General features: G+C 36.9%; 1 protein-coding gene across 1 annotated transcript; it reads right to left on the reverse strand.

Annotated features, from left to right (window-relative positions):
- Nucleotides 1-89: 89 nt before the first annotated feature.
- Nucleotides 90-4,402, reverse strand: LOC110740313 (glucose-1-phosphate adenylyltransferase small subunit, chloroplastic/amyloplastic). The gene is made up of 9 exons (XM_021920802.1): nt 4,057-4,402; nt 2,509-2,805; nt 2,112-2,381; nt 1,834-2,013; nt 1,658-1,761; nt 1,430-1,541; nt 1,174-1,272; nt 856-975; nt 90-517 (listed from the first exon to the last, which is right to left on the reverse strand). The coding sequence occupies exons 1-9, from the start codon at nt 4,288-4,290 to the stop codon at nt 401-403; spliced, it is 1,533 nt and encodes a 510-aa protein (XP_021776494.1). The 5' UTR covers nt 4,291-4,402; the 3' UTR covers nt 90-400.
- Nucleotides 4,403-17,151: the final 12,749 nt, after the last annotated feature.

The following is a 17,151-nucleotide window of genomic DNA, read 5'->3' on the forward strand; positions in this document are numbered from 1 at the left end:
CAATTGTAGAGTTGGTGAAGCTTAGCTATCAAAAATAGTCGGGCATATAAGATGGTTACGTCTCATTTTTCATGGTTTGCAATACGAAGGACCCAAGATAAACACGATTTAGATCTGAAAGACTGAAACTAGTTAACAGGGTTGGATTATTATGTTCTTTTTTTTTTCTTCCTCTAACCCAAGATAACTATTTATTATGGTATGGCATAAAACAAATTTTTAGTGCCTATAGAAGCCAAAATGTCTACAATACCGTTTCTAATATCCTCTAGTCCAATTTATAGCACTACCTCTGTCCATCGGCACAAAGATCATAATATTTACATACTCAAAGATTGAAGCAAGAGGTAGAGAGGCCTTGCAGTGGGACAGATACTTTTGCTTGGTATATGAACCATTATTAGATTACTGTTCCACTCGGAATCAAGGCATCCTTGATTACTGTAACAATACCGCTCTTGATGAAATATCCGTCTGTTTCTCTTGCTGCTTCTTGTATATTATCACTGTTAATAATCTGCAATAAAAGAAAGGTCGAATTTAACTCAACTTTTGACAGATATTTCATATTAGTGCCAAATGACAAATGTAAAAGAATGGTGACCTAGGTTGCAAAATAAAAGAATAGCTTCTTAAACTACTAAAAATTTAACTATATTTGGCATAACTTTGTTCTATATTGTCAAATATGGACAATTTGGCATCATAAAGTTAAAAATGTTTGCATGTAATCTTAGCTGTATAGCTTGATCTCTCAGATGTGTAAAATTAATCTGTAAGATACGTGCAAGCTAAAATGTAATGTAATCAAACACATACAGATGTACAAATGAGAGTTTTTACTGAGCTACTAACCTTAACATTGTCTCCAATCCGAGCATTCTTATCAATAATAGCTCTTTTTATATGGGTATTCTGCCCAATACCAATAGGTACACTACCCTTACCAGCTAGGAGTTTCCTATCAGCATCAGTCTGCATCATTAAATAACATTAATTAACCACTGAATGTGTGATAAAAGCAGAGAAACTAGCTTGAACCATTGCTGAGTTAACTTTGGTCCATATCCAAACAACAAAGTAAATATTTTTTTCAATTAGTATGGAGTACAACGTTTGCTACCAAATTTATAAAGGCCAGCAGCCAAGCATCATGAACATTTGTACACATACCTCATAATAATCAGCACCCATTAGCAGCGTATCCTCAATAATTGCACCCTCCGAAATGCAAGATCGAAGACCAATAACAGAATGGTGAATCTTGCAGTTCTGTAGAGGAAGTCATTCAATTAAAGCAAAGACATCACCAGTTTCATCTAGAAAATATTAAGCATATCTATGTGTAGTATACAATTTACAAATAAAAACATCACAAGTGGCAACAAGTAAGAATACCCAGTTTCCTTGGTGCTTGCGAAATTCTTACCTTAATCACACAGCCTTCACCAATGACACTGTCAGTGATATCGGCATCAAGCATCTTTGAAGGGGGCAAATACCGAGGTTGTGTATAAATTGGAGATGAACGATCATAGAAGCTTAAGATAGAACAACATGATTGGTACTTTAGAATTTCCAAGTTGAGAATATATCATACAAAATCACAATAGTAAAATTGATAAAACATCATATATCCTCCATGCATTATGATTACCTGAAATCAGGTACTGGCTTTTTGGTGATACCCAAGTTGGCATTGTAAAAGGCCTCAATTGTACCAATATCTTCCCAGTAACCATCATACAAGTAAGCTTGAACCTATACAGTATAAGCAAAATATGAGCAGAAGAAACCCACACTGAAAACATATGAGAGAGGACCACAACATACTCTTAGCCCTATATCAGTTGCGCCTGGGATAACTTCACTTCCAAAATCATTAGCATCAGGAAATTTATCACGGAGCAAGTTTAGCATCACATCTTTGCTGATAACATAAATACCCATGCTAGCTATGAATGGCAATTCTTTTGCTCTCTCGTCATCTAGACCCAGGATTGTGGTATCAACCTACAAGTGGTCAGAGACAGAGTGACTAGAGAATTCTTTCTGAGGTATAAAAAATAAATGAGCATTGTAAACGATCATTTTGCTTCTATAAATTCTACCTTCATAGCTTTCAATTGTTCTCCTTTCGGTTTCTCAGCAAACTCAATAATCCTTCCTTCTTCGTCAATTTTCATCAAACCAAATGCAGTAGCACGCTTTTCATCCATCGGCAGTGCAGCAACAGTAATGTCTGCATCAGTTTCTCTGTGAGCTTGGATAAATCTTTCATAATCCATTCGATACAAATGGTCACCGGCTAGAATCAAGAACTCAAGAACATTGTGCTCTTCGAATAGCCACAAGTATTGCCTAACAGCATCAGCTGTACCCTGCAATCATAAGATCATAGATTGATGATTCACAGAAGAACATGACATCAAATAATTAAGCATGTTGGCAGATAAACAAGACACGGTAGGGACAATGTAGCTAAGAAGATTATAACAACTAGCAAACCTGAAACCAGTTTGGATTTTCTGGACTTTGCTGAGCAGCAAGAACTTCTACAAACCCTTCATTCTTGTAACCTCCCATATTACTAGCATATGCCCGGGAAAGATGACGGTTGAGAGATGCAGAGTTGAATTGGGTAAGAACATATATTTTGGAAATGTTACTGTTCAAACAGTTGCTCACTGGGATGTCAATAAGCCTATAGTTAGCACCAAGGGGCACTGCAGGCTTTGCTCTCTTCTTCGTAAGCGGGTAGAGACGTGTGCCAGCACCACCTCCAAGTATAATACCAAGAACACTCTGCATCACAATTTACATAAAATGTTAATTCATAATCCGATGTAGTACAAACTTTCTTATTCATATACACACATTCAACTGATGAGGTTGTTTTATAAATACATTCACAAAAATAACACCTCAAGATTCAAAAGATCGTCTAGTTACAAGCATCAACAACCATAATATCGCGGGGCTCAATCAATTATCTAGCCTACTGTAATTTATTGAACATAGGCTCTAATATGACAGCATATGAACCCACGTATTGAAACTGCCCACAATTTCGCCAACTAAGCTAGCTAACATCCACCGATCCATCTCTAGCCCTTGTCACCCTTACACGCAAAAAGGTTAACCTTTGATCAGGGGCAGAAAACTTTATATTATTCTCATTTTTGTATATGAATTCAAAACAAGTAAAACTTATTACACTAAAACACACTCCAAATTGTATTCCAACAGCCCAAGAGGCTAGATTGCCTAAATTAGCAATAATTAAAGACGAATATAGAGCAAAATATCACTCCTACAGCCAACAAACCTCTAAAGAAAGAATAGCATGTTAAGTATGCTTTCCTTTACTGATAAAAAATTCAATTTTTTTATTTTTAAAAAAAAAGAAAAATAATACATACAACCCTTACAAATTATGCATATAGATTATAAAGTGTCGTCCTTTACTGATTAAAAATTCATTTTTTATATAAAGGAAAATGATACATCCAACCCTTACCGATTATGCATATAAATTATCAAGTGTCAAAGGTACATTCACCCGTGATTTTTTCATGCATTCTTAAATTACATTAACTCGTGATTTTGTAACGCATTATTAAATTAATTCCGATATAATGTATCATTACCCAAAATAACACTTTTTCTAGAACCAAAATAATGCACTGGAGAAGATGCATTGGGATTCAACAACAATTTAAAATCTATTCCACATACAAATAAACGAGAGAATCAAGATAACACTTGCCGTAACAAATTGGTAATCTCATTTTCTTTCTTTTATTCTTCTCAATTTTCAATTTATATTATTACTTAATAAATTATTTTCCCAAATTAGAATATTATCATTTGATCCATTTTCTAATTTTAAATTTCATTGTAGATGTCGTCCTATCATATTTTTATCAATAAATTACTAATTAAAAATCAGACATTCGAAATTGTTGATTCAATTTAGCAATATAGAGATAAAATCAAACGAACAAATCAAAAACAATGTAAAAAAAATCAATATCAATGAAAAAAAAAACTCACGCGACTAGCTTCAGGATCAAGACAAGTCTGCGAATTCTGAGAATCAGAAACAGCCTTAGGAGAAACAACAATCGGAGCTCGTTTAGCGTCGGAAGAGAATCGGCAATGGCGACGAGACGACGATGAAACCGTCGGTAAAAACTTATCGCCGGAAACAGAAGAAGACGACGAAAATGCAAGATGGGTGGTTTTGGATGGAACAGTTATCGCCCCAATGAGCGCCATGGCCGCCATTGTTGTTGGGTGAAGAGCTAAAAATGGGTGTCAGAACAGAGAGAGTGAGTGGTAGTGGGGGTAGAGAGAGAAACTAGAGAGAGAAAGAAAATGAGAGATTTGGAAATGTGGGATTTCGACCGTTCAAAGTATTTATAAAAAAAATAAAATAATCTCGTCAAAAAAATAATTAAAGAAATAAAATAAATGGGGAATATTTTTTTTGACAAGTATCTTTGATTATTATTTGCCCTTTGATTTCATGAATATTACGTACTATTGATGATAATTGTATTTTTGGTTGTTTAAAAAAAAAAATAATAATAATAATAATAATAATTGTATTTTTGGAGTTTTGGGTCTTGGTATTTGTGATTTTTGATTGGGTATGGATGGTTGTATGGATGGTATATGACTAATATCCTCGTGCTTGCACCGGATCTTGTCTATCATTGTATTCCTTTTTTTTTTTTTTTTTTGACAGAAGGAGAAAAGAGTCTAAGGGTATGTTGTTATTGACTAAACTCAGTTGAACTGAACTAAACTGTACTTATTAGAGCTGAACTGAATTGAACTGAATATTTTACAAGAGAAAAAAATTAGGAGTTGAACTGAACTGAACTGAACTTAACTGAAAATAAACGTATGAGAACAGGCCCTAACGCTCCAACTTAACCATACTTCCTACAATGGACAACTAAATGATGAGCTCTAGCGACCAATTTCTATCTGCCTTAATACTCCCTCCGTTTTTAAATATTTGCTCCACTTTTCTTTTACAGCCGTTTTTAAATGCTTGCTCTATTTCCTTTTTTGGAAAACTTTTACAATAATTAATTCATTTCTCACACTTGGGGTGGACCCAACTTAATACTCTCCCTCCTCCTATTCTTCCACTACTTTTGTTTTTTTACAATTTTTTATTTTCTCAACTACACCACTACCTCCATATTTTATTATTTTCTCCAATTTCTCCTAAAACTCCGCGCATGGAGAAATGGAGCAAGCATTTAAAAACGGAGGGAGTACATACAACATACTATCTTTTTAGCACCTCTTGACGGACATCCTTGACTATTTGCTTTAGCTCCTCCTCAACCTTATCTGGATTCTTTATTGCTTCTACCATTTGAGCTGAATCTGTTTTAATTATGAGATTACCAACCTCCGCATGAGCATGTTGCAGTGCTTCCAAGATAGCTAGTCCCTCTGCCTGAGTTGGTGTTGCTACAAAGACTCACTTGCTCCCTTGTATGTGCTGCAAGTTGAGATTTTCTATTGTCCAAGCAATTGCTGCTCTCCAATTATTTCCTTTATTTCTCTTCCCTTGCTTCCAAGCTGCATCCACACACATCGAAATAAAAGGATTTGTTGTAGCAGTCCCAACTTTTCAAATTGCTGAAGTGTAGCTAGTCCTGGGATGGTTGCTTTGCTGTGCAGCTAAGGGAGAGGTTTTAGCTCAGGTTTCTTGACCTCTGCAGGTTTTGATTCTTGAACTAAATTTACTACCTTCATTGTTTCCTTGGGGCTTAACTCTTTTAAGGAAAGATCCTTTTCAATATCTTGTACCTCATTACCCCCAAATGCTTGCATTGTCTCTAGATAAATTTCCGCAGAGAACTTCCTCTAGGGGATCCCTCGCAAGAACCTGTGGCAAGCTATCATCACAAATATCATCCATTATTTCAATTACATCGATATAACAACAATTTTCCTCTAGCATAGGCCCTTTCAAAACCTTCCCTAAATTAAAAGTAACATTCTCGTCACCGACAGAAAGGGTTAGTTTACCATTTTTAACATCAATAATTGCTCCTGCAGTATGGAGAAAAGGCCTACCTAATATAATGGGTATTTGTGTATCCTCTGCCATGTCTAACACAACAAAATCAACAGGAATAAAAAATTTACCAACTCTGACAGGGACGTCCTCTAAAATACCTAAGGGGTATTTTACCGAATGATCTGCCATTTGCAAAGTTATATTAGTAACTTTTAATTCTCCCATATTAAGTTTAGCACAGACAGACGATGGCATGACACTGACACTAGCACCCAAATCACACAAAGCTTTATCAATAAAAACATTCCTTATATGACAAGGGATAGAAAACTACTGGGATCCTTTAATTTAGGAGAGGATTTGTTTTGCAATAAAGCGCTACACTCCTCTGTGAAAGCTACAATTTCTACTTCATTAAAGGCCATTTTCCTAGTCAGATTGTCTTTCATAAATTTAGCATAAGCAGGAACTTGAGTGATTAAATCAGTAAAAGGAACTGTTACCTGCAGGTTTTTCACAACCTCTAAAAACTTACCAATTGTTTATCAAACTTACTCTTCAGTTGTCTATTAGGGAATGGAAGTTTGATAATCGGGCTCTGCACATCTCCTCCCTTATCTTGTGATTTACCCTGCATAGAAACATTAGTAGAGTTAGTATCTATTTGTAGCCCTGTAGGGCTAGCAGGATTAGCGTTTGGTATAGAGGAATCTAGATCAGGAACTGGTCTATCATCCTTTGGCAAGGGAGGTCCATCATAATGTGAACCACTCCTATAGTGATTGCATTGGCATGATCTGTAGGATGGATAGGTTGTGATGGTAGAGCTCCCTGCTGACGGGATTGTAGGGTAGATGAAAGTTGTGCAATTTGATTGTCCATGATTTTATTATGGGCTAAAATGGAATCAATTTGCGCATCCCTACTCTCCATATGCTTTTGCATATTAGCAAGCATTGCTCTAATTTCTGTCATGGCAGGGTCGGAAGATGATGAGGGTGATGCTTGGCTTTTCTGGCCGGAATTAGGATGATAATATTTTTGCTGTGGTGGGGTTTGCTGTTGTGGTTGTTAAGGAGGTGGAGGGTTTTGTACATTGGTGCTCCGGTATGAAAGATACGGATGGTTCCTATAACCGGCATTGTAGGAATTGGAATATGGGTTATTCTGCCTATAGGTTTGAAAGGCATTAACTTGTTCCATAGAGCTCCTACAATCTTGCTCAATGCCCTACAATTCCACAATTTTCACAAAAAGCTTCATTGTTAGCAACAGCAGAAACATTAGCTACAGAGTTAGGAGCAACAGTAAGATTATCTAATTTTTGACAAATAGACATTAATTGAGCTTGCAAAAAGGATACGGAATCAACATTATGTTTTCCTTTATTTGCAAACCCTCTCGGATTCCCGTATTGGGAATTGTGTATTGCCATGTCTTCGATAACCTGTCCTGCATCGTCCACATTTAAATTCATGAACCTCCCACTGGCTGCAGAATCTAGCACTAATCTAGAAGAATTTCCAAGTCCATTGTAGAATGCTTGGATCAATTTCCATTGTGCTAGATTGTGGTGGGGGCACTCTCTCTGTAGATCCTTGAACCTCTCCCAAGCCTCATATAGCGTTTCGTCGGCCTCTTGAGCGAAGTTCTGAATAACACTCCTTAGTACCATTGTTCTCTCTGCTGGATAATATTTATTATAGAAATTCAAAGCAAGAGTTTCCCTGTCAGTAATACTAAGTGCAGTTCTATACAAACCATTAAACCATAATTTAGCCTTGCCACATAATGAAAAAGGAAAAAGAATCTCCCTGATTTGGTCCTGCGTGATTCCGACTTGTCTGATGGTGTTGCAATACTGGCAGAAAGCTGCGATGTGAAGATTAGGATCTTCACCCTTAGCTCCACTGAATTGCTTCCTCTCTATCATAGTGATAAATTGGGGCTTGATTTTGAACTGAACTCCACCTAGTGCCGGAGTGGGAGTAATGTGCGGGAAATCTGTGAGCTTCGGCTTCGAGTAGTCACTGAGTTTCTTCTAGGCCGTCATCTCTGATTCGAAATCTGAAGGGATATCTGTGTCACTAGAATCAAAGGGAGGATCTCTTCGACTGTTGTCCTCCTCGGAACCCGCCAGAATTTGTCTATAGATTTTCCTTTACCTATGAAAAGAGCGCTCGATCTCAAGATCGAATGGGATGTAACCTGATCTGGAACACCTGGGCATAAACAAGGAACTAAAAGACAAATATGAGAATTGCCTCAAAGAACTAACGTTCTCTGAGACAAAAGGGGATAATCTAGACTACAAAAAAATTAATCAAAACTAAAAATAAAACTGTTTCCCCGGCAACGGCGCCAAATTTTGACAGGGTAAAGTCGTATCCCCTAATCAAAAGTAATTACCTAAGTCCTCTAACTAAAGTAGATAGGGAAGTAGGGTCGAACTTCACAGGGAAACAAGTCTTTCTACTCCTAATTAATTATTATAATCTAAATTATCTAAGTAACCAATATTATTGTGAATAAATTCTATACTACGAAGAATAAGGTCGAAAGAAATAAAGTAGGGAAAAATCAAATATTAAAAGACCTAGGGCATAGGTTCACTAATAAACAATATTCCAGGGCAAAATCATAATAAGCAATCATCAAGCATTAGTTAATCATATTATAAAGGGCTTTCGCTACGTATTATAATCACAGAGTTAATTTATCGGTATTAAATCTCATCTGTCGAATCTCGACTTAACCATTTATAAATTAGTCCGCCTATTAAAACTAAGCCTAAACATCAATTCTCATCTGTCGAATCTCGAATTAATATTGCTAAACTCATACAATTAAATCTGGCCAAACCTAATTGCATAGCATTAAATCAATCAATAGGAAATTAACCAAGCACTGATAATTAACAATCACAAAATTACCCCTTCATATCATTTATTAGATCCCCATAAATCATAGAAATAAAACTACTCAAGCATCATCATAACTAAACTAATCAAATAAATAAAGCAAAGCATAATCAAAGAAGTAAATAAAATAGCTGAAATTAAAAGAAAAGAAATTGTTACCAAACACTACGTTAAAAAATGAAATTGGCACCGGTTCAAACCCGACTTAAGGCACCGGTTTGAACTGGTGCCAATGTGGGGGGTGCCAATAAGAGGTTTAAAAAGGCACCAGTTCAAACCGGTGCCAAAATTCGGAATTGGCACCGGTTAACCGCTGCCAAAAAATTCCCAAAAAATTTATTTCACTGTTTTTGGCACCGGTTAACCGGTGCCAAAAGTGCCAAAATATTATTATTATTTTTTTTTGCTTAAAAATTAAATCTGTATTAACCAAAAGTGCCAAAATATTAATATAATCAAATCTGTTCATTCTATATATATAATAAAAAAAAATTACAGTATAGATCAAAAAAAATTTACAGTATAGATCAAAAAAAATTACAATAGCTAAATCAAAATAAAAAAAATTATAACATATAAATAAAAAAATTACAATATAAATTAAAAAAAAAAGAAAATCAGTTGATTCTTCGATTTAAGATCAATATACTTGCATGTTGATTCTTTAATTTAAGATCTAAATCCATATACCTGCACCAATTAAAACAACCAAAATAAATCGATTAACATGAATCAGTTCAAAAACCCAGAAAATAAAAAAAAAGAAAAGAAAAACCCAGAAAATGAAAATGAAAATCAGTTCAAAAAAGAAAATGAAAATGAAAATCAGTTTAAAAAAGAAAATGAATCGAAAAAAAAACCCAGAAAATCGGAAAAAAAAAAAAGAAAATCAATTAAAAAACCCAAAAAAACCCAGAAAATCGGAAAAAAAAAAAAAAAATCAGTCCAAAAATCCAGAACATCAATTAAAACCCAGAATATAAAAAAAAATCGACTAAAAAAACCCAGAAATTAAAAAAAAATCGAATTTAAATAAGTTTAAATATTGAATAACCAAACTAGAAAATCGAAAATCACTTAAAAAAACAAATTTAAATCGATTAAAATAAAAAATAAATCGATTAAAATAAAAGAAAATTCGAAAATCAGTTAACAACTCAGAAAATAAAAAAAAATCGAATTAAAATCAAGAATTATACCCTAACCTTGCTCATGCATGTGTTCGTGGTGGATTAAACCAAAATGTTTTTGAAGAAACCCATAAAAAAATTTCGAAGACACTCATCAAATCAATTAAACCCAAAATTAACTTCGAACAAACCCAAAATCATGCATGTTGTTGTTGTTGTTGCGGTGTTGTTGTTGTTGTTGCGGTGGTGTTGTTGTTGTTGCGGAGATGCTCGAAGAGAAAGAGAAGAGATTGGGAATGAAGGAGAGCTAGAGGAGAGAGAAGGGAGAGGAGAGGAGAGAGAAGGATAAGTTTTTTAGGGTTATAAGTAATAAGTAAATAATGGCCGGCTTTTTTTTAAAAAAATAATTAAAGGCCCGGTTCACAAAGGCACCGGTTCAAACCGGTGGCCTTTATGATTTTGGCACCGGTTTGAAGTGAACCGGTGCCTTTTACTCTGGTTCAGCTTCCCACCAATTTTGTAGGCCATTTTTGGCACCAGTTTGGACTGAACCGGTGCCAATTAGGGGGTGCCTTTTTGATATTTTCTACTAGTGAAAAGAAATTTGGATTAATGAAGTAATTAAGAACAAAAGTTGAGAGAGGATTTAAGAGAAAGAAAAATATCCTAAGTAGAGAGAGAAAGTCTAAAGAAGAAGGTAATCCAAAATTACGTACATATTCGTACTTAAACATTCCTCAAAACAAAAATTAAAACTAATCTAATCAGCTCTGAGAAAAACACGCGCCCGATCGGGCGAAGGGCCGCCCGATCGGGCCCGCCTTTTTGCATTGCCCGCTACTGGTGTGCCGCGCCCGATCGAGCTCACGCTCACCCGATCGGGCGCGCCTTTTCCTTGAGGGTCCTTATGCGCGCAACCGCCCGATCGGGCCCGGTCTTCTTCTTCGAGGCTTGGATTTTGGTTAGGCTCAATTCCTCGGCCCAATCTAAGTTTCCTCATCGGGTCTTGATTAATCGATCCAATAGCCCCGGTATCTCATACCGAGCCCTTAATCACCAGCTCTCACCGATCCTGGGCTTCAAGAGTGGTCTTGTCCTTCTAGCTTCCGTAGTTGATCCATGAAAACCCGGGAAAATGCTCCAAAAGTGCAATTTCCTGTAAAATACAACTAAAACTACGAAAACACTAGAAAACACAAATTAGTAATAAAATTGGCCCTAAAGAGCCAAAAAACACTACTAATTATGACCGTGGGACGGGGGTAAAACACTATATAAATTGGATATATCAAGACTCCAAAAGGAGTGAAACTCGTCGGGTATAGATGGGTTTTCATACGAAAAAGAAATGAAAAGGACGAAATTGTAAGATACAAGGCTAGATTTGTAGCCCAAGGTTTCTCTCAAAGACAGGGAATCGACTATGAGGAAACATATTTACCTGTGGTAGATGCCACGACACTAAGATTCCTCATAAGTGTATCAGCATGCAAAGGACTACAAATGTGTTTCATGGATGTTGTGACTGCATACCTTTATGGGTCACTTGATACCAACATCTATATGAGAGTCCCCTAAGGACTTGAACTACCTGAACCTTTGAGGTCACAACCTCGAAATCTACATTCCATAAAATTGAAAAAATCACTCTACGGTTTAAAGCAATCTAGGAGGATGTGGTTTAACCGTTTAAGTGAGTACCTACTCAAAGGAGGGTATAAGAACGACCAAACTTGTCCATGTGTATTCATCAAAAGGTCCGAAAATGGTTTTGTCATAATAGCACTGTATGTTGATGATTTAAACATCATCGGAACACATAAGTAAATCGAAGAAACCGCTAAATGTATGATGAAAGAATTTGAAGTGAAAGACCTTGGAAGAACAAAATTTTGTCTCATATTACAAATTGAACATGAAAGATGGTATCTTAATTCATCAATCCAATTATGCCGAAAAAGTATTAAAAAGATTCTATATGGACAAAGCACACCCATTGAATTCACCAATGATTGTTCGTGCTCTAAACATCAAAGATGATCCATTTAGACCCCGACAAGAAGGTGAAGCTGTACTTGGTCTAGAGGTACCATACCTAAGTGCAATAGGATCTTTGATGTACCTGGATATCAACACTTGGCCAGACATTGCATTTTCGGTGAACTTATTAGCAAGGTATAGCTCTGAACCTACAAGCAGACACTGGAATGGAGTGAAGCACCTACTTCGCTATATACGTGGAATAATTTATTTAGGGCTCTTCTATCCAAGAAATGGAAATCCTACTCTCGTGGGATATGCTAATGCAGGTTACCTATCAGATCCAGTAAAATCGAAATCACAAACTGTTATCTTTTAAGCTATGGCAATACATCAATCTCTTGGAAGTTAACCAAGTAGACATTAACAACAACTTCATCAAAACAAGCTGAATTGATTGCCCTTTATGAAGCTGGTAGGGAATGTATATGGTTGTGATCTGTGACCCAACATATACTAAAAGAAAGCGGCATCAAAACAGTCGAAGAAGACCCAACTACAATATTTGAAGACAACACTGCTTGCATCTCACAAATTAAAGGAGGCTACATCAAAGGTGATAAAACAAAACACATCGACCCCAAGTTCTTTTCTACTCATAACTTGGAAAAGGAAGGCAAGATCGATGTCAAGAAGATCCAGTCATGCAACAACTTAGCCGATCTATTCACGAAGGCATTACCACCTAGCAAATTTCAAGAACTCGTGCATATGACCGGCATGCGTCGTCTTTGTGATCTATGCTAACTTAGGGGGGGAGCCCTATATGTGTTGTACTCTTTTTCCTTCGTCCAAGTTTTTATCCCACATGGTTTTTCTTGGCAAGGTTTTGATGAGGCAAATAAATATATAGGTACAATAGCGGTAATATTTATTTTTACATACATGTAATTTTAGATAGGAGTCATCCTATAGAAATCCGTTCAAGGGGGAGTGTTGTAATACGCACCGTATTGCGTAATATGAACGGATTAAGAATGCCGCCAACATCACCGTTTAGCTTCCCATGCAAAAGTAAATATCACCGCTCAGAACCTCATGCCCGATTAGACATTTCACTGCGTATTTAACATATCGAGTAAACACTGTTCATGCAAGGGTACTATAAATCCCCGCATAATCTGAAGGAAATATACACAACAATTATCGGAGTATCTAAAAGATTTCTTTTTATCTCTTTGAAATCCTTGGTTGTAAAACAATAATGAATTAATGATGATTGAAATAATTTTTAGGTTAGAAGTTTGGAACAGTTGAAAGGGTATAGATAATTAAAAGGGTAAGATTGGAAATCTTATCTTTTATGATAAGGAGTGAACCCTTATCGGATTTCTGAGTTGCAGAAATCCAGACTAATACCCAAAAATGGATAGAGTGAGCAAGAAGAAATAGAAATAGAAATAGAGAGAAGAGAGAAACAGAATAGAGAGAGAAGTTTAATTCATTTCTTAATTAGCCAAATACAACTCACCTAAGCTTAATAAACAAAATTGCAAAACAGAAAGATTCCCTTTCTAACACACTTAGGCAGAAAACGACAAAAGCTAAAATTAATTAACAACCTAAGTTTGTAACAAACTTTCCCGCCAAAACTGTAGCTCTATATTTTTCATACTGTAACATACCCTCCCTCATTAAAAGACTTGTCGTTAGGTCTGACCAACAGCAAAACCAGGATATAGTGCCTCAAAATCATCCTTTGCAACCCAAGAAGCTTCATGCAAAGGTTTATCAACCCGTTGTACCAAATATTGAGTCTGAGCACTACCATCAATAGTAATCACCCTAGAGTTCACAACAGCAGCAGGGGAAGGAGAAACAGGAGCTTCCTGATGCAAATCAGTTGGCAGGGAAGTTGTTGCTGGTAAGAGGCCTCGAAAAGGCTTGAGTTGAGACACATGAAAAACATTATGAATCCTTGCTGAACTAGGCAATTGCAACTTGTATGCCACCTTCCCAATTACTGCAGAAACCTTGAAAGGGCCAAAGAATTTAGCAGCCAGTTTCTGATTGCCCCTATAGCTAACAGAATGTTGTCTATAGGGCTGTAACTTGAGCCACACCCAATAATTTACCTCAAAGCTCCTCTCAGGCCTTCTTTTGTCAGATTGAGTCTTCATTCTATGTTGTTCCTTAGTGAGATTTTCCTTGAAAACTCTCAATATCATCTCCCTTTTTTGCATGCTTCTATCCACCAATTCATTAGATGATTCCCCGGGGAGGTAGGGTAAATGAAGTGAGGGAGTTTGACAATACACAGCCTCATATGGAGTCATACCAACAGAAGAATGGAAATGGGTATTATACCATCATTCTGCCATAGGAAGATATTTGCACCATTCCTTAGGTTGATCACTAGTCATGCATCTCAAGTAAGTCTCCAAGCACCTGTTAACCACCTCAGTCTGTCCATCTGTCTTAGGGTGATAGGCAGAAGATAAGAGGAATTATGTTCCTTGTAAAGAGAAAAGTCCCTGCCAGAATTGGCTTAAGAAGACAGGGTCCTTGTTCTTCACTATACTTCTAGGCCACCCATGGAGTTTAAACACAAAATCAAGGTGCACTTGAGCCACCTCAACAGCTGTAAAAGGGTGTTTGAGGGCCATGAAGTGGGCATATTTACTAAGCCTATCAACCACCACAAAAATAACATTTTTCTCATGGACATAGGGAGACCAGTTATAAAGTCCATGGAAATATCAGTCCAAATTTGTTCAGGTATAGGTAAGGGCTGTAGAGCACCAGGCTTGGCAGAAGTATCATACTTTGAGGCTTAACAAACCAAACACTTTCTAACAAATTGACTGACCTCTCCGGCCATGCCCTTCCAATAGAAAACTTTATGCAATCTCTTCTAAGTTTGATCCCTCTCAGAATGCACTGCTTCCATTGAAGCATAATGCCAAGTCATTATTTTGGCCTTAAGAACTAGATCAGGACCAATTACAATCCTGCCATGTCTCCTTAACAACTCATCTTGAAAACTGAAACCACTCAACACCTCACCCTGGTTGAGTTTCTGCACCAAAGAACAAGTGTTATCATCCAAGGCATAGCTAGCTTTAATAGCCTGGCTAAGATCAGAGTCAATAACTAAGAGAGCCATCAGTAAAATCTCTGAGCCAGGCAACCTGGAAAGAGCATCAGCAGCAATATTTTCAGATCCTGCTTTGTAATGGATTTCATAAGTAAATCCCATTAGCTTGGAAGCCAGAACTGTTGAAAACGGGTTGAGATTTTCTGTCGAAGTAACCATTTTAGGCTCTTTTGATCTGTTCTAACCACAAAGGGTGCCCCTATCAAGTATTGTTCCCATTTTTTAACAGCAAAAACCATAACTAGCAACTCCTTCTCATTAACTGATAATTTTTTTCCATTTTTGCCCCAAGGATTTGCTGATAAATGCTATTGGATGACTGTCCTGCATTAAAACAGCTCCAATACCTGTTTTACAAGCATCAGTCTCCACCACAAATTGCTTGGAGAAATCAGGTAAAGCCAAGACTAGAGCACTCACCAAGGCTGATTTCAATGCATCAAAAGCAGTCTGAGCTACATCAGACCATTCAAATGACCCTTTCTTCAATAACTCAGTAAGAGGTTTGCAGATGCTTGCATAATTTCTAATGAATTTTCTGTAATATCTAGCAAGACCCAAGAAGCTTCTAAGTTCCTTGACTGAACAAGGGCTAGGCCAAGAGTTGACAACACTGATTTTACTTTGATCAGTTTCAACCCCATTCTTAGAAATAAAATGCCCCAAGTACTCAACCGCACTTGAAGCAAAAGAACATTTGCTCAATTTGGCATACAAAGAATTTTCTATCAGCAATCTAAACACCTGATGATAGAATTTGCTATAAATCAGAATGTCATCAAAGAAGACAAGTACATACTTTCTTAGCAAGGGTTTAAAATCAGCATTCATCCAGCTTTGAAAAGAGGAAGGAGCATTGGTAAGACCAAAGGGAATCACCAAGAATTCATAGTGCCCTTCATGGGTCTTGAATGCAGTTTTGAATACATCATTGGGATGGATTCTCAGTTGGTGGTACCCTGCTCTGAGATCTAACTTGCTGAACACCACAGAACCAGATAGTTCATCAATCAACTCATGCATCCAGCACTAGAATTGGGAACTTGTTCTTGATTGTTCTCTTATTAAGCTCTTTGTAGTCCACACATAATCTCCAAGTCCCATCTTTCTTACCCACCAAAACAACTGGAGAGGCAAACAGGCTAGAACTAGTTCTGATTATTCCCCTCTCTAACATTTCTTGAACTAATTGTTCAATAATGTCTTTTTGTTTAAGTGGATACCTATAAGGCCTTATATTCACTGCTCCCTTCCCAAGCTCCAACTCAATTATGTGGTCAAACACCCCTCTACTAGGTGGTAAGTCCTCAGGTTCCTCAAACACATTAGCATGGCAAACTGATTCTGTAAAGCAATCAATTCATCATGTTCCATGTCTTCCCCTACAACTTGAATGAAACAAGTAGGTGGACTTGTCTTTGTCATATTAGAGACATGTAAGAAACAAAGCTGGGAAGCACAGGACATCAATTTAGAAGATGGTGAGGTCTGTAACACTTTAAGCTTCTGAGTAGGTATACCTTTCAACATCACTTCATCATTGTTTCTACTAAACTTCATTGTAAGCTGCCTGAAGTTCCAAGAAATAGAACCCAAGGTGTTGAGCCATTGAATCCCCAAGACCATATCACAACTGCCCAAGGGAATCAGCATAACATCAGCAGTATACTGCTGCCCACCCAGAGACCAGGTAAATCCCCTACACACAGCCTGGCATATCAAGTTATTGCCATCTGCCACCATGACTGACTGCCCTTCTATCACTTCACTCTAACAGCCTAGTTTCTTAGCCATATGCAAATATAGAAAATTATGTGTGCTCCCTGAATCAATTAGAGTATGCAGAGGAGTCCCATTTACCATAGCTTACACTCTCATAGTGTGAAAATTTTTATCACCAGTCAAGGCACA

The sequence above is a fragment of the Chenopodium quinoa genome, unplaced genomic scaffold (genome assembly GCF_001683475.1).
Source record: "Chenopodium quinoa cultivar QQ74 unplaced genomic scaffold, ASM168347v1, whole genome shotgun sequence".
NCBI lineage: Eukaryota > Viridiplantae > Streptophyta > Magnoliopsida > Caryophyllales > Amaranthaceae > Chenopodium > Chenopodium quinoa.

What these genes read in the sequence shown, in the direction of transcription:
- LOC110740313 (XM_021920802.1), bottom strand. Translation starts at nt 4,290, where the DNA reads ATGGCGGCCATGGCGCTCATTGGGGCGATAACTGTTCCATCCAAAACC. An exon ending in TGGGTGCTGATTATTATGAG is followed by an intron (nt 976 to 1,173) that starts GTATGTGTACAA and finishes TTAATGATGCAG; the next exon opens with ACTGATGCTGATAGGAAACT. An exon ending in GGATTGGAGACAATGTTAAG is followed by an intron (nt 518 to 855) that starts GTTAGTAGCTCA and finishes CTTTTATTGCAG; the next exon opens with ATTATTAACAGTGATAATAT.